An 18,242-nucleotide genomic window follows, 5' to 3' on the forward strand; every position below is an offset into this window, starting at 1 on the left:
GTATATGCAGGATTTAGCATTTCAAGCAAACATGTGTTGCTCGAGTTGGATTGCGGATTGCTTTTTCTCTTCCTCCTCTTGCTGGATTGAAAATGTTCCTCTAAAGATGATGATTAAGCAGTTCAGGCTTGAGCAAGAAGGCAAGAAGATGGTTTAAAAAGGATACCTTTTGATTTGGTACGTATAGCCATCGTCGTCATCTTCTTTTTAAAGTATACAACAGTATAGCGATAAGAGGACGAGACTCTCAGCTGCCTAGATGGATTTGAAGTGGCATTCAGAGCCCTCTATGGCCCTGGCACAGAGCAGAAAGAACCTCTCGTCGGAAGTGCAAAAGCAGGCATAGGAAATTCATTAGGATTTCAAGTGCTCTCTCAGTGCAGGATGCCTGCAGGGGTGGACTCTGAGCGGTCAAAAGGGGAAGCAGGATGCAGAAGAGGCAGCTGTGGCTTGAAGTAACAGCACCCAGAGCTCGCCATCAACCAGTGACGATGGGAGGAGATCTAACGCCATGAATCAGAGGCCTTCTTTTTCCATCACCCCAACTGCCACGTTGCCTCTCAGGGGACAAATAATAATGGAGGCATCTCACCTTCCTCCCCAACAACGTCTTAAGTGAGATCTTAATTTTTTAATTTTTATTTTTTTGAGCGCCTCAAAGTGCTAATGACTTAGATTACCAAGAAAACAATCTGGGAGTTTGTCTTCCAGCCTTGCGGAAGGACGGAGGGAGGCCGGAGACTGAAGCTGAGAAATTGGCTGTGACTGAAAATAGCCTAGAACGACGTCTGACTTTTAATTCACAAGTAGAATTTAGCAGTCTGAGGGTTGGGTTTTCTTTTCTTTTTTTATGCTTTATATTTTTGTACATGCCCTTCCACCGGGACCTTGTAGTTGCCTGATCTGAGCCTCCTGGATGTGAGGCAGGAAAAAAAAAAAACCCTTGCGCTGAACACAGAAGCGGCCTTGTCCTCCAAAATGGAACTCTCCAGAAGTCCTTTGTTCCAGAACAAGTTTTCGGTTGCCCGCCTGGCAGAGGAGTTTTTCTGGATCGGAGGAAGCATAGTAGCCACTCCCAAATGGAAAATGGGCCAGATGGGTAAGACTGCGAATTTACACACATCCCTGTTCTGCTCAAGACAATAATGTCTTAAAGGCTTTGGGGCTTAAGTGGTATTTAATGACAGCTTTGTCTATTTGTAGTTGTGGGAGGGGGGTTGTACAAAGTGAGATGTATCCTCAGGCAATCATAAGCTATAGTCGTTCTGCTTCTTCAGTGATGTATCCAGTGTGGTGTAGTGGTTAGAGTGTTGGACCAAGACTTGGGAGGACAGGATTCAAATCCCCACTCAGCCATGAAGCTCACTGGGTGACTTTGGGCCAGTCACTGCCTCTCAGCCCAACCTACATCACAGGAGTGTTGTGTGGTTTAAACGAGGAGAGAGGAGACTCATGCTTGCCATCTTGAGCTCCTTGGAGAAAAAGTTGGTATATGTGCAGTAAAATAAAAAAATAAAATAAAATTGTCGGTTGTTAGAGAAGATGTTTCAAGAACATTTTGGCTTAGAACATTTGACTTACAGTTCAGCTAGTTTGGCATCTATACCATACAGAACTTGCCAAACATTGTCCAGCTTTCCTGGTTCATTTCCGGTGCGCATTTCCACAAGTGCTCACTCCCCAGCCTTAGTTTGCAGAATGTTAATTGCGCCTCTGGTACAAAAGCTATTTTGCTTTTTGTTATACAGTCCCCAGACTGGACTAAAGGACCCTACAAGCTTCACTGCAATGTGATTTTTAAAATACATGATTTAGGGATGGATGTGAACAGGAGGTCCCCCCCCCCCATGACCAATTGCATCATGGTGAAGAGGGGAGGGAGATTTTTGTTGGGATCACAGCTATGGAGGAAAGAGCAAGACCTCCTCTTCCCATCTACTGTGGTCCCAAAGAAAAGGTCCTCTCCTGCCATGCTTAGTGTTTAGATTAAAATAAACCAGGTGTGGTTGCTAATCACCCATTTAGAGTAATGCTGGGGTGGAGAATCTGTGGCCCTCCAGATGTTGTTCAGTTCCAGCTTCCATCAGCCCCAGCTAGCATGACTAGTAGTCAGGGTGAAGGGAGCCATAGTCCAGCAACAGCTGGAGGATCACATATTCCCCATCCCTGTGGAAATGTCTACTTTGGCCCTGAATGAAGTTGGGTTGGCCATAGTAGTGTCACCACACATACAGCGGACTGGGGGGGGGGGTCAGGGAGGAATCATGCTACTTAAATAAAAATGCCAAGCCCTATTCTATGCAGGAAATTTTACATTGAAGGTTTTTTAACAATGAACCCCCCCCCCATTTTTCCAGCTCTACATTTCCCAGGTGGGTCCAAGAGAGACTCCTACCTGATTTCTTGGAGAGCTGCACACATTAGATTAGATTAATTAAATTTCTATACCTCTTAACAAAAAGATCTCTTAAGTGGCATACAGAAAACAGAAGCAGCAACAGGCAACTTAAAACGTTACAAAGATATCATTACATATACAAAAGTTACATTAATACAGAGCTACTGATATACAGACCACGACCAATTTACATGTGTCTGATATGTGCGCAGCCACTCAAGTGTGCATCCCAGCAACCCGGAAGTGGCCTGAAAAGGGGGCAGAATGGGGTGGGGCATCACACACGATTACCCAGAATGCAACCCCCTGCAAATCAGGGGGTGCCTGTACAGTGGTACCTCAGAACTCGAACGGAATCCATTCTGGAAGTCCGTTCAACTTCCAAAACATTCAGAAACCAAGGCGCAGCTTCCGATTGGCTGCAGGAAGCTCCCACAGCCAATCAGAACCTGCAGAAGCAGTGTCGGACATTCAGGTTCCAAAGCATGTTCACAAACTGGAACAATCACTTCCGGGTTTGCGGCATTCGGAAGCCAAAACTTTCGACTCGCAAGGCGTTCGGGATCCAAGGTACGACTGTATATGAATCACTATCAATTCGTTTTCCTCCCGACAAGAAAAGTTCCTGGAAACAGTAGTTTCCTTCTCTGGTCTTGCTTTTTATGGGCAGGTCCAAGGTGGGTGGTACTTCCTCAGGCTGCCCACAGCTGTGTCCCATTTTGCACTCTCCCCACCCAATTCCAGGTGCAGCAGGTTTGTTGAGTTTCCCAGGGGGGTGGGTCCAGAGGATGGGAAAAGGGTCTCCCTCCACTCAGCTCTTTTTTCACCCTCTGTCCTCTCCTTCATCTCCAGCTGCAAAGGATGCAGCTCAGAATTTCCTGCAGGATGGGTCTTTAGCTAGGATGCTCTCTGGCCTCTTCATCAGCCCCAGCCTTGTAGCTGGAGTCAGCCAGCGCCCCGCCCTCAGAGGCCAGGTGGAAAAAGGCCTGCAAGTCAGGAAGCAGGTCTATCCAGGACTCACAGCCAAGATGAGCTCGAGGGACCAACGTCTGACTTGGTAGAAGGAAACTTGTGACATTTCTATCCTTGCTGTGGAGAGCATTCCAAAATTTTGTTATCACTGGATAAGGGAGTCTGTGTTACTGGACTGTGGATCTCCTGCAGCTGCAATCTACAAGCAAAGTGACCATGTAAGGACAGGGTTCTTATGCTTTTTTAATTGTCAAAAGTCCTTGCAGTAGTTTAATGTTTTGTGTTGAACTGGGTCTTGGGAATCACGGTTTCAGATCCCAGCCCAGACTTGATGCAACCTGGCTCATCTGGGCATTTTGTGCTGCTCATACTGTGCAGCGCATTTGAGAGGCTTACAGTCTTGCCAGGTGCAGAGGCTTCAGATCCTGGCTCAAATTTTCACTGCGAGCTCCGTGGAGGAACATTGGGAATATAATACACGGCTCGTAAGTGCTAAATAAATCATTGCACGAAAGCGGTGATTTCTGTAAGTGCAAGGAAACCTTTCCTTCGTAGGGGCCAGTTCACGTTAGGCTTAAGCTTCCAATGACTCTGTTCCTCCATTCGATGCTGAATATGTCAGTTTCCCTTTATTAAAAAGAAGTGTGCTTGGGAATTGCTGCCACAGGTTTAGGTGGCTTTCCAAGACCTGTTAATGGAGAAGGAGTCATCTCTCAGTGGCTTTATGGAATCTGCCCACTGAATACCAGTTGCAGGAGAATGCCAAGAGAATTCTGCAGTGTCTTGTGGGCTTCTTGGAGGTGCTGGGTTAGCCACAGTGGAAACAGGGCTTTGTTCTGGTCCAGCTCATACGATGCTGCAGTCATTTGCAGGTGGGACAGTGCCCCACTCATCTCAGCCAGCCCCCACCTGCCTACCTTCTTGCAACCACTTCAGGCGGCAGCATTGCCTATTAGCTTCCTCCCTCTTAGTCTCAGTGTTGGCCATTGTAGAACTCAGCAGGGAGGAGGCAGATGGGGCAAAACTAGAATGTTGGCTCTGCCTGCCATTGGCTCTGGCGCCACCTGTTGTTGGTCTCCCTTGCCTTCTGCCCCGGTGGGTGGGGAAAAGGCGTCACTGTCGCATGGGGATCCTGCATGCATAAACTAGTTCACTGTAGCACAGAGAGGAGAAAGTGTGATATGCAGCCTTGGGGGCTATGCAGAGTCTGCCTTCTTCCTTCTGGTATAGGAGTTGCTCAAAGGGGAAAATGCAGTTTTTGTAAACAGCCTGCAGCAGTGATGACACCATGTGTGTGTTTTGTGTCTCGTCTTGGCCAAGGACGGATGTTGGGTGGACAGTACCAGGCACTGACAGACAGTCCCTTCTGCAATGCGTGCCTTATTCTTCCAGTGAGAAGCAACCAGTTGCTCAGTGCTGCTTAAGCTCCCAGTATGCAGAAATAAAGCCAAGTCAGCTGTATTCTAGTCAGCACCAGGGGCGGGGGCAGGAGAGGAATTTGACCCAAGCTGGTCAGCTTAATATCTGTGAATATCTTTCCCCTTCTATTAACTGTTTTATCAAATTTAACAATGTAAATTAGAAACAATGTGACATATTAGTGGCTAATAAATGAAACATTTCAATGTTCTCTTGTAACAGCTAAAATAATGCTAACAAAACAAAGGTCAGGATTTGGTGTAAAGATAAATCAGTATCCTATGATGTTTTTATTATTTAATTTACAATAGAGTCACAGGCAGGGATGTTGGAGAAACGGAAACAGAAATAGGAGCAGAAATTGCTGATGTTCACTTCCCAATCTCGTGTTCAGAATGGAAATCAGTCCTGCAAATGCAACCAGTACTGTATTTGCTGTTGCTTTGATCCAACAAACAATATCATCCTATTGCTGTTGATTGTAACATTTTAAGAACTTCCCCTCTCTCCCTCCCTCCCTCTCTCTCTCTCTCTCTCTTTTGAAGAGTGAAGGTACAAAAAACAAAACAACCCACTGTACACAATGATTTAGCCTCCGGTTGAGCTGATTTCAGCGAATGGACAAGGGAGTGAAATGAATTAGTACCTCCACAACAGCAAGCATGGCATAGCTCTATGTTCTGATAACCTCATCAGAGCAGCTGATACATAGCTCTTGCTTCAGGAGCCAAAACTGTGGATCTTTGTAGCATCTCTGATTTGCTCTCTGATGGATGCTGGGGTGAGCTGTTGGTCCAGTGGGTTAGCAAGTTCTATCAATAAGATGTTTCTGAAGACTGTTGCTTTAACAGTGTGTCATTTTTTGTTCCGAGACACAAGTAGCTAATAAACCTTTAAGAAATCAGTGTCATGTACACCTTGGATGAATGCTCCTGTAATGCTTTCTGTGAATACCACCAGCATGGCTGCGCTTTGCTATTCTTCTGGCCTTTCTTTGCTTTCATTCTTCTGTTCTTACGCCATGAAGCTGATGGAGATGCAAGGAGGCCAAGCTAAGGATCAATAGCAAAAGAGTTCTTTATTGACCACAGGTGGCTTTTATCTTTGCCAAGCCTCATCTGGAGCACTGGCATGTTAGAAGCATACCATGTCCTTTTTAATGGGCCAATTCACTTTCATTTTAAAATGTGGAATTGACTAAAAAGCGTAATATGATCTGGGGCCAGGTAGCGCTGGGCTGTGGGCAGCTTTCCAAGGTGAACCAGGAACTAGTGAGCCACAGCCCTTCCATAAAGAGGCAGGGTTGATACACAAACCCGGAGCCATTGGGCCCTCCTGGAGAGGAAGGCCTATAAAATTCAACCTGTTCAGGTAAGGACCTGGCTCATCCAGAAGATCTCTTTGGCTCAAGTGTCTTTCTAACCTGTTTGGGAAAGGTCTTGTCAAAGAGTGGGCCGGCAGTAAATCACACCGTTCACAGTTGGATTTAACTCTTTATTAGACAAAACATGATCTTCACAGACTTGGCTGAGTGTCAAGGCTAATGAGCACAGCATCTCATCCCTGGTAGGGCTGACCCCAATACTGAAAGTCCCTGCCTCCCCAGGGCTTTTTCCAAGCAATCGGAGACTGTGCCTGCATGCAGCCTGCTGTTGCTCCACCCTTTCAGCTCTCTTCTGGTTCTGGGAGACAAGCAGGGAGGGGAGCTTGCCGCAGCAGGATAGGAAGACACCTGTGACTCTTCGCCAGCCTGACTCATCTCTGCCTATTGACCTCCCTTCTCCTCTGCTTCGGTTTCTGTCTCTAAGTCTGGACTTATCCTGGCCACTGACTCTCCCAGCTCACTAAGCCCTGTTACCTCTTCAACTTCTGGCAACTATTCCCAGTCTTCTCCCTCTTCTTCTCTCTGACCACTCATCGCCATCCCACTACCACTCCTTGGGCTCAGCCTTCTTCCTTTGGGGGTTCCCCAGCTGGTTCCTCCTACAATCCCTCTGCATCCAGCCAGTCCATGGCAGGTCTGCAGCTCAATGGTAGGTCATCTGGTTTGCATGCAGAAAGCCCTAGGCCCCTAGGTTCTATTCCCAGCCCTAGGTAGGGCTGAGAAGACCCACTGCCTGAAACCCTGCAGAGCTGTTGCAAGTTGGTGCAGATATTAACTGAGCTGGATGAATCAGTGTTCTGACTCTGTACAGGGCTGCTTCCTGTGTTCTTTGGACTCCCTGGATTAACTCCCACCTTACCTCTGACAGCTGCCTGCATCTCAACCCTGACATCTGGGAATCTTGGCTGTTGTGTGATGATGCCAGTAATAAGAAAGGAAAGTGGACGAACTTCTAATTGGGGGCTTACAGTGTGAGCAAATTACCAAAAAAGCAGTAATGGCTACTTTGGAATGAGTGACTTGTGGGATTGCTCAATCGTGCTGAACAAAGCAATTTGGAAAGTGTGTTAAGGTATCTTTGCCCTCTTGATCCACTTGTCCTGCCACCTTTTTCTGCTTTTTATTCCGTGCGCAAAGCATTAATAACAGTGGGAAAGTGTTATCTGAATCAATACCCACCTTATAATAATGACTCCTGACAGTGAGAAGCGGAGTTCAAACCTTTGGGGAGGAGGGAAAGCTCAATTGCATAGTTTTCTATCGTACTGTCAGTCATGTATTCAGGCAGTTTAGCCATAAATGCCAAGCCCCAAATCTCAAATCTGGAGGATTAGAGCTGGACCCGTTCTTTGCAGTTGATGTCTTTGCTGCTAATTTCATAGTAACTGATAATGCCCCCGAGGAACAGAAGCCTTACTTGGGCACTAAAACGCTTGTGTGATGTGGGAAGAGCATGATTGTGGTCCCACTACCCTCTATGTGTTGGAGGCAGTGGAAATGGCGCACTGCCCCATCAATCTCAGCCGGGGGCCTGTCAGCTCACTTCTTCGTAGTCTCAGTGTTGTCCATGGAAGGAGGACTTAAGTAGAAAACACTGCCCCTTGCCTGTTTCTTTATTTGTGCTGGTGGCCAGAGAATTATAAGCTAAATTTGTGTCTCGGCTCTGAAGGTTCTTTCTGCATTAGTGCGGCTTATAGCGAAAAAAATTACTACCTACCTACTACATTAGTTCACATTTAACAAATGGTGTATGTGGTGGAGGAGGAACTATAGCTCAGCCATAGAGCTTGCATGCAGAAGGTTTCAGGTTCAATCCCCAGCCTCTTCAGATTCCAGTTCACGATCTAAAGCGGTGTTTCCCAAACTTAGTTCTCCAGCTATTTTTTTGAACTACAATTGCCGTCATCCCTGACCACTGGTCCTGCTAGCTAGGGGTGATGGGAGTTGTAGTCCAAAACAGCTGGAGACCCCAGTTTAGGAAACCCTGGTCTAAAACCCTGGAGAGCTGCCACCAACCAGTATAAGCAGTGCAAAGCAAGATGGACCAGTGCTCTGAATGTTTATAAGTCCAAGCATACAAATTGTTATCATCTTATTGGACAAGAAAAAATAATGCATGCAGATGGTGCATCAAAGGTATGGAACAGGCTATAAGTACAATGAAAGCAAGGTATGTTGAAAGTTGAATAAATTAGTGGTGGGGCACTCCTTGTTGGGGGCACTGTGCAGTCTAGGGGCGCTGTGCAGCCCTCTCACAATTTTATTTGCTGTATTTGAATAGGCTGCTCAGTTGTATTCTTAATGGATCATAAGACAAGCTATAGACTAATGCACTGGTAAATCACCAAATTGCTTTTCTTCCCAAGAGTAGGATACATTTCCACCAAACATGGATAAAACCACCTTTGGGTGGTTGATGCTTCTAGTGTTTATCTTTTGCGCATTTGCCAGTCTTTGTCCTACCACATTTAAAGCCATAGGCAGAACTAGTTTTGAGTGTTTCTTGTTCCAGCGCTTAATATGCAGTTCTTGCCCAGAATCTGCATAAGTCTTCCATCTTCCTAGTCTGGAATTCTTTTCAGCAGCTGGCTGTCTCACACTGAGATGCAGTCAAGATCCAGTGTGCTATGGAACCATGTTGCTGTTAATTTTTAATGCTCTCCCTTCTGTACTAAAAAAGAAAAATTCTAAAGCAATTTGCCCCGGTGTGTCTTTCTCAATTTCTGTACAGTTAGCAGAATGCTTACAATAATTCATGTGGCCCATGGGGTGATTCATAGAACCAGACTTCTACACTTTTTTTTTTGCAGCTACTTCCTCCTTCTTCCCTTAACCATGAGCACACATAAACATTGTATTGCCTTCAATGCATTTTGGCAATGCGTTCTTTTTAAAACAACAACAACAACTGGATGGCTGGGTTGTTGAAGTGTAAGTGTTATCTTATGCATTTTTGGTGTGGTTTTTATACTGTGAACCGTCCTGTGATCCTAGGAATATAAATTCAATTCAATCAATTAATTGTCATTATTTCTTTCTCTCTCATTTTCTCTCTTTGTACAGTGGAAAAATGTATGAGTTCCATGCAAGCCGGTACTCAGATGATCAAACTCCGAGGCAGTTCCAAAGGTCTTGTTCGCTTCTACTACCTGGACGAACACAAGTCATGCATCCGCTGGAGGCCCTCGCGAAAGAACGAGAAAGCCAAAAGTAAGTGTGGTCATATATATATGTTCATAAGTGTACAAGGCAAACACATACGTAAGTATATAAACCAAGTACAGTGGTACCTCGGGTTAAGTACTTAATTCGTTCCGGAGGTCCATTCTTAACCTGAAACTGTTCTTAACCTGAAGCATCACTTTAGCTAATGGGGCCTCCCGCTGCCGCCGCGCCGCCAGAGCATAATTTCTGTTCTTATCCTGAAGCAAAGTTCTTAACCCGAGGTAATATTTTCTGGGTTACCGGAGTCTGTAACCTGAAGCGTATATAACCTGAAGCGTATGTAACCTGAGGTACCACTGTACCTGAAATAGTACAGGAGAACAATCCTGAAGCCATTTTGACTCTCCCAAATTGACCTCAAATATTTCTCTGCAAGGAGGAAGGAAATGGGGGAAAGTTTTTCAGTTGTGTTTGGACTGCAGGGGCTTACACCTCCCTGTAAATACAGTCTGGCAAGTATGTGTTAAGCTGAGCACACAGAGATTCAGGAAGTATTTACCATCTCAAAGGAATGGCCAGGCTACCCAGAAAAGGCAATCAGATAAGGCATTATCAGGTATCCTGGCAGACAGGAGAGAAGCAACACGCTCAAATTTCTGCTGGGGACCACCTCTTTCTGTGGTGTATGTATGATGTTTTGGGGGGTGGTCTTGAGCTACAGGGTATGCAATTTCAAGTGTCTATAGAAGAGCTTGCACACCAGTGTTCTGGGTTCCTCTCCTCCCTCCCTGCGTGGGGTGAGTGGGGGAGCCTGTTGCAACAGTTTAATGAAGATCAGGCTTACTAGCTGCTTTGCTTCTCAATATTCTCTGGCCTCTGTTATTTTCTCCTACCAATAGAGAACCTACATAAGGACTATACGGGCTCTTGAATACCCCATAAGGGAAAAGGGGGCACCTTTTTCTTACAACAATTTTAATTATACAAGGAGTGTTTCAAGATGTCCCGGAAACAAGCATTACAGAGCACAGTGATGTTTCTCTCTGGGCATTCACCAAGCAGGATTGCTCATCCGGTCTGGATTCCCTGCTGCAGGGGGCGCATCCACATGTTCAGCTGTGCGCATAAAACAACTTAAACATGGGTCTTGCCAAATGCAAGGTGGTTCTTTTAAAATGAGATTCAGAAGTAATACAAAACACAAGTGAGTGAGAAGATTAAAGATTTTTATTCTAAACAGCAAGCAATATATACATACGCAGCAAGCACTTCGATCTGCCACTTGGAAGCCCCCAAGAAGTGGTGAAGTGACTCCCCCAGGTAGACTTTAGGTTGCACGACCCCACAACCAATCAGCCCATGCATGAGTTTCTTCCAAAAATTCTGTCCACAACCAACTGATTTATAGCTAGCCTGTGTGGCTTGCCTGACTGGCTACGTGCAGATCATTCATTACTGGCTACATGCTTATCATTCATTAGCCACCCCCTCCCAATGCCTCACTTTCTCAAAACAATGCCCAACATCAAAGAGGGTACTCATCACTATCTCTTCCTCCTAACTGATTAGGACATTATAGGCTGTTCTCATGCCATCAAAGAACTTAAGAGACAAGGAGAGGGAGAAGGAACAGAGGCAGGAAGAGGGCAACCGTGTCTGATCACTAACTCCTCAATCTACAATTTATCTTCTAGATAGATTGCCCATACAACATGTAATCTGGGGCAGGGGCCCTGAATAACACAATCCTTTGGTTTCCAAATGATAACTGAATGCTCAGCAGCCTAGCAGTCATGTACCACAGTCTGCCAAATGGCCCCAATTCACCTCCTCATCTCCTTGCCTTATTTTATTTTTTCCCAGTCTCTATCGATTCGATCCAGGAGGTCTGTGAAGGAAAACAGTCAGAGATCTTCCAGCGCTATGCGGATGGCAGCTTTGACCCCAACTGCTGCTTCAGTATCTACTATGGAGACCACATGGAGTCTCTTGACTTGGTGTCATCCAGCGCAGGGGAAGCTCGGACGTGGATCACTGGCCTGAAGTACTTGATGGCTGGGATTAGCGACGAAGACAGCCTGTCAAAGCGTCAGAGGACTAGAGACCAGTATCCTTCAGTGGAGGGTGGGGGGGGGGGATACACTGTTGGCCATGCAGTTTTGATGGGCACCTTGAACATGAGTTCTTCAGCAGCCCCCCTCCTTTCATCCTCACTTCTGTTTCCCCTACCCATTTGCTTTTTCTCTTTGGGCCCAACCCACACCATCACCCAGAGGAGAAAACGGCAAAGCAAGGGAAAGATGTTGCTTCCTTTCCACATTCCTTTCACTGCCAACAGCGCAGGTGAGTAGAGAGTGACATTGGGTCGCTGCCAACTAAGTCCTGATCACAGTAGACCCATTGACACAAATGGACCTAAGTTAGTCATTTCTGTTAATTTCAAAGAGTCTACTCTGAGTGGGACTAACATTGGTCACAGCTCATTGTATTGTTGGAAGAGCATTTTAGGAATTCTGTATTGCACACACTTCTTCTTCATTTGGTTTTATCTGCCTGTATTTTATAATGTGATTAAGGAATGTCATTATCATCATCATAAACAGCAGCAGCAGCAACAGCAACCTCAGGGCACAGACAAGACCAGAAGGGTGTAGGGTTGTGGTTTTTTGCAGTCCCCTGGCTGGGACCTTGGGCTTAGCAGCTGTCCAACAATGCCAAACCCTGACACTGTGTAACACGGGCAGTCAGGCATAATAATAATAATAATAATAATAATAATAATAATAATAATAATAATTATTATTTATACCTGCCCATCTGGCTGGGTTCCCCCGGTCACTCTGGGCAGCTTCCAACAAAACACTAAAATGCAATAACCTATTAAACATTAAAAGCTCCCCTAAACAGGGCTGCCTTTAGATGTCTTCTAAAAGTTTGGTAGTTATTTTTCTCTTTGACATTTGGTGGGAAGGCGTTACACAGGGCAGGCGCCACTACCGAGAAGGCCCTCTGCCTGGTTCCCTGTAACTTGGCTTCTCGCAGTGAGGGAAACACCAGAAGGCCCTCAGCGCTGGACTTCAGTGACCTCCTTTGAACCCCTCCCCTCAAATTTTAAAAAATATATTTTATATCCACCAAAGCCCACAATATGTTGCATTAGTGAAGAAGGACCATTACTTCATGGCAGAACACCTACTTTAGAAAGTCCCAAATCCTAACACTATCAGGTAAATCTTTTCTCAGGTAGCTAAGCTAGGAAGGACCTCTCTCTGTCCAAGGTCTTGGGGAGCCTCCCCAAGCAGCACTAGGCAAAACGGAGCAGTGGTCAAACAGCAGCAGTCTGCTTGTTATGCCCAATGAATGAAAGGTCCCATCTTGTGGCAGAAAGCTTGATCAGATGGCCTTCCAAGATTTTGTTTCTTCCTGATTTAAGTGCTCTGTGGCTTTTGAATCCCTTTATTTCTATAGTCCCAGGGAAGCAGCCTTCATTCCCTTCAGCATCTTCTCCTCTTTGCTTACCATGGCAGAGTTGTCTCTTCTCTTTTCCTTGACTCCTGCTAAATGTGGTTGAAGCAAACCTTCGACGAAGCGGACAAAAATGGCGATGGCAGCCTAAGCATCAACGAGGTGCTCCAGCTGATGCATAAGCTGAACGTCAACCTACCCCGGCAGAAAGTCAAGCAGATGTTCAAGGTAAGGGCACTCCATTCACAGCCGCATCTCTACAAGGCAGACTGCAGGCACTCGGGGGCGATAAACTGCAATATAAACACTGAACAGACAGCTCCTTTTCCTGTTGGGCTCTTTTTATGGCTGCAGCCCCGGCAGACTTGTTTTTCTTCATCCTTTCTACCACCAGATGTCCTCACTTTCATGTTTATTGTATGTTACTGGCATGCGAGTCACAAAGTGGCCACAGAAGGTGCAACCTTCATTCTCCAAGCTTAACAGTGCCCCCCTGGGAGGTGGTTAGTTTCTAGAATTACCATCAATTTTTTGCATAGCACCAAGTGTCAAGATGAGGTTTGCAGGTTCCTGATTTGTCAGAACTTGGAGAACTGTTGAGGGAATGAATTGCACTAACAATGATTGGGCTTTCCACCTCTGAAAAGCAGGAGCTCTCTCCCCTCCTGTGGGCTCCAGCAACTGGGATGCTTGTAACATCCAGAATCACAAGGGGAAGGATCTCCTCCACTCCTGGGTGCCTGCCTTCCAGCCTGCTTCTGCTCCTTCCAGCCTTCTGCTCCTTCTTCTCCTGCTCTGGCATCTAGGGCTGCAAAGTCATGCAAGATCTTCAGGGAGGTCCCATGACATGGAGAGACAGAAGCTGTCAGCGAGGCTTCAGAATTCAGAGCAGGAAGGGTAAATGTGGTGCAAAGAAGGCCTGTGGCATTCCACCTGAGCCAAAGCCCAGTGGGACAAAGGTGCTGGAAGGTGCTCAAGGATCCGGCTGGCCACATGGTGAACAGTGAGGCCTCAGACTATTCCCAACTGGGGCACCCAAAAGGAATTGCCAGGTTGCATTTAGTGGGGGAATCGTGTGCAACGCAACAACCTGCCGGCTGAATGATCCAGTGGTTGTGGCTATTTGTGCTCAGGGTAAAAAGGGCTTGTGGACGTGGAGACCTGGCCTTTTGATGAACATCTGTCCCTAGAAGCCCAACACTTGCTATGGTGGCCTTGCATCCATCATCAGAGCTGCTGCATATTTCCTATTTGTTATGAGGGCGTCCGGAACACAAGGACCATCTGTTCCTCTGAAGTGTAGCCGCTGTGCTTAGCCTGTACCAATTTGTGCTCTTATGATGATAGGCTCTGCATCTGGTGGGGTGCGGGGGGTGGGTGGGTAGGAAATCTGCCACCAGGCATACAAGGGCTGCCTCTGAAGCCTGTCTCTGCAGTTTGGCCCTGACCTAATTTATAATTGAATGGGGGAAGATTAAAGCAACGCTGGCAACGTGCAGCGCTATTCAAACGTCTTGTTGCGTACTTCACAACGCTGCTGGGAATTCGGACTTTTGTGGTAGGTGAATGTGTGTGTGGCTTCTGAAGTGCGCAGATTGCCTCAAAACAAGCCAATTCCCTGGCGTCAGCAGAATCTAAAAGTGTTGCTGGCACCAACAGAGATGCTGAGGGTTGGGGGGGGGGAGGCAAGGAATCATTTTTCCCTCCTCAAATGCCCAAATCTGCCATTGTTTGTCCAGGTAAAGATGCTGCGCTCTGGAAGGAGAATGTGTATGTGTGTGCTGAGACTTAAAGGAGAAGGATTTCTCTTAAACAGCAGTTTTCACTTCCCCCGCAAAGCTGCTTTTGTTGATCCTTTTCAATTGATTTTCTTATATATAAAGCGGAGCTTCAGCAGCTCTGCCTGACATATCTGTTTTCCTTTGGTCTCATTGCTAGAGCTTATTGCAGATGGAAGTTCTTTAAGTCTGTAAAGACGGCCTTTGCTGGATTTGATCCTCTAGCCCAAGGGTAAAGAACCTCAGGCTGAACGCAACCCCCCACCACACACCTCCAGTCCTCTCTACCTCATACCCAAGACTCTGCACCCTCTTCTAGTGATTTTGCCTTGCTGTAATGTGTTGTTGAATGGTGATGCTTGCTTGCTTGAGGGTGGTGATTGGTGTGTCTATGGCCACACCCACCATTGGTTTGCAACTCCAGAAGCAATGTGGCCCTCAAGAAGGTTCCCTGTTCAGTATGAGAAATCTGTGGCCCCAACCTCATTTTATGTGGCCCCTGACACCTTCCAAAGTGGCTCATTCATTTCTCCCTTGCTTCAGTTTCTTGCCTCTCTGGATCCTGTTTGTGTGTATTTAGTACACCAAAGTAAGAAATTATTTTTAACTGCTTTCCAAGACAGCAGCTGTGTTGGTTCTATTGCATTTCTTTTTAATCCCCAGCATACTTATTTGCAAAATGAGACATACTACTGAGTAGACCTGCAAAGGATTGAGACTAGTAATATAACAACAACAACAACAACAACAACAACAACAACAACAACAACAACAAATAATAATAATAATAAATTGTTTATACCTCGCCCATCTGGCTGGGTTTCCCCAGCCACTCTGGACAGCTCCCAACTGAATATTAAAGAACACAATACAGCATTAAACATTAAAAACTTCCCTAAACAGGGCTGCCTTCAGATGTCTTTTAAAAGTAAGATAGTTGCTTATTTCCTTGACATCTGATGGGAGCAGGCACCACTACCGAGAAGGCCCTCTGCCTGGTTCCTTGTAACCTCACTTCTCACATTGAAGGAACCGCCAGAAGGCCCTCGGCGCTGGACTAGTAATCTGGATGTGGCAAAAGTTAAAATTGAAGCAGGGCAATCTTTTTCTGTGTTAGTTAATCTACAGCGCTTTTCTCCCCATCTGCTGTTGGCTCTGCAGTCTCCAACAGATTGTCCCAGGGAGCAGTGAAAGCTAGTCCATGAGTGTACCAAACAGGGCACTGCTTCACCAACCTCAAGTCTGCCCTCAACCAGACTCATGAGCTAGAAGTGACTCACCAAGCCCTTCCTGATCTGAACAGGAAATATGCAATACCTTTCTTGTCTCCCTGAAGTTGCCTGTAGTTGCTCTTGCTTCTGTCTCCCTGTTTCTGTGAGCTCCAAAAGCTTGTTCCTTACATCTTATTACTCTGAAATAGGGATGTTTTGGAAATTATGTCAGAAATGGGAGCATATATTGCTGCAATTTGCAGGCCTGTCTAAGGTCAGGAATGGAAATCACACAAGCAAATTTGAGCAGTATTCAACTATTGTCATGGTTGTTTTTAGTCTGCAAACATTATATAAATAATTGTGTTGTTTTCCTCCCCACCTTGTTTTCGATGCTCCCCTTCCTTTGAAATGCATGGAGAATAATTGTGTTAGTTTCAGTCATAGCAGATAGCAAGATGAATAATGTGGGTTTTAGTGGAAGTCAATCTGTGGAGGAAAAGAAACAGGACTGAACAAGATGGGCACCTCTGCCTCTTTCCATCCCTTCTCTGAAGCAACCCAAGCCTTGAACCTCTCACACATAATAGTTCTTTCACAATCTCTTCCTTGATTTCCCTTCCTTTATGCACAGACCCAAAGGCCTCTTTAAAAATTACCGCTGATGTGTAACATGACAGTGTTGTCTGTTAAATTGTACAGAGCTTCAGAGGCTCCCGTTGCATATGGACTTTATTAGCCTCCCCACACCATTAAGTTTCCTTCCAGCATACCCTGTTCGTTTAATCATAGGGCCTGAACAGTATTGAGGCCACTAGAATCCAAAGGGGGAACTTGGAACATAGGAAGTTACCTTATCCGTCCATCTAGTTATATGCTGACTGACAATGGTTCTCCAGAATTACAGACATGGTTCTTTCCTTGCCTAACCTGGAGATGCCAGATTTTGAACCTGAGACCTTCTGCATGCAAAGCAAATGCTCTACTGCTGAGCTACAAGTCCTCCTAACTCAAACTACATCTCTGCTGTGAACAGATCATGTTTAATAAACTGTCTTTTTTCACACACACTCCGTTTATGCTGTTCTAGCAAATACCAACCCTGCAGAGGTAGCAGCATGGAAAACTAAATATAAAACCCATTACAATCTGAGGATTAAGAAATGAAAATGCTCGCATCTGTAAAAAGAAATAGCGAGGGTGGAGGGTAACAAGAATTAAAACGGAGAAACTAGAGGAATGGATATATGGATTATCACTAAGTGCCCATTAGAGCCTTTCAAATTAGCTCCATCGGTTCTCCAAAAGTGACTTTTTAGATTCATGGGAAAGCAGAATGTATGTTTTCCCTATAAAAATGCACTTGTGAAAAATCCATGACAGTTTATATTAGAGCAGAATATAAACTGGTGTTTTGCTATTTAGGAAGGCAAAGTCAGGTAATGATTGTGGGGAAGAATGGTTTTTCCAATTTATCTCTCTCCCACTTAGTGGGATCCAGCTTCAGTTTATTGGTTCTCATTCAGTCCATCACCAACCCCAAACACTAGTCCAGGACTTTCATGGCACCACCTGATTCATATGGTCACACTCTACCAGCCCTCTACCGGGTAGTCCAGCAGGACAACCAAGGCCGGTTTGATCCTAAAACCAGACCTGAAGCCAAAAATGGATCAAGATAATTGGTATCTGTGCTTTCCCATTTCTGCATTAATCTGCTTTAAAAAATAATAATAATCTACATTTAAATCAGTATTTAAAACACCAGTGTGGTGTAGTGGTTAAGAGCGGTAGTCTCGTAATCTGGGGAACCGGGTTCGCGTCTCCGCTCCTCCACATGCAGCTGCTGGGTGACCTTGGGCCAGTCACACTTCTTCGAAGTCTCTCAGCCCCACTCACCTCACAGAGTGTTTGTTGTGGGGGAGGAAGGGAAAGGGGAATGTTAGCCGCTTTGAGACTCCTTAAAGGGAGTGAAAGGCGGGATATCAAATCCAAACTCTTCTTCTTCTTAACACTTTTCTTCTAAATGTATTTCCTCTCCAAATATGCACATTTAACATATTTTTTTATTGTTCTTTGAGCCCCAAGACCAGGTCTCAACGTTCTGAGAAGCACATAATTGAGTGGATAGTTATATACAAATCTGCACATTCATCTGGGAGGGGAAGATCAGAACAGTTCATCCCAGAATTCACGAAGACCAAATTCCACAGGCATCCCTGCTTGTATAGACACTGGCCTAACTATCTTTTTTTGTGGTGCCATTCTTACATCAATCCTAAGAAACCACATGAAAGGATGAAATGAATGAGGGTTCAGTTTTAGAGCCAGGCACCCTTAGAAACGTAGATCCTTTCATTCAGCTGAATGGTTGCTATTAATTGAAGTCAGCTCAGTGTCTGGCTTTCAGCCCTGGCTCTACCTGGATTGGGGGTGCGGCGTTGAACGCT

The 18,242-nt window shown here is 45.6% G+C and overlaps 1 protein-coding gene across 1 annotated transcript in view; it reads left to right on the top strand.

Annotated features, from left to right (window-relative positions):
* Window positions 1-500: 500 nt before the first annotated feature.
* Window positions 501-18,242, top strand: part of PLCH2 (phospholipase C eta 2) — a 118,737-nt gene continuing 100,995 nt past the window's right edge. The window contains exons 1-4 of the mRNA XM_083629049.1: window positions 501-1,099; window positions 9,237-9,383; window positions 11,202-11,455; window positions 12,912-13,031. Coding sequence (XP_083485175.1) covers window positions 979-1,099; window positions 9,237-9,383; window positions 11,202-11,455; window positions 12,912-13,031 — 642 coding nt within the window. The 5' untranslated portion in view covers window positions 501-978. The remainder of the gene's footprint in view (window positions 1,100-9,236; window positions 9,384-11,201; window positions 11,456-12,911; window positions 13,032-18,242) is intronic.

Source organism: Podarcis filfolensis, assembly GCF_964270895.1.
Source record: "Podarcis filfolensis genome assembly, chromosome: 8".
Classification (NCBI taxonomy): Eukaryota; Metazoa; Chordata; class Lepidosauria; order Squamata; family Lacertidae; genus Podarcis; species Podarcis filfolensis.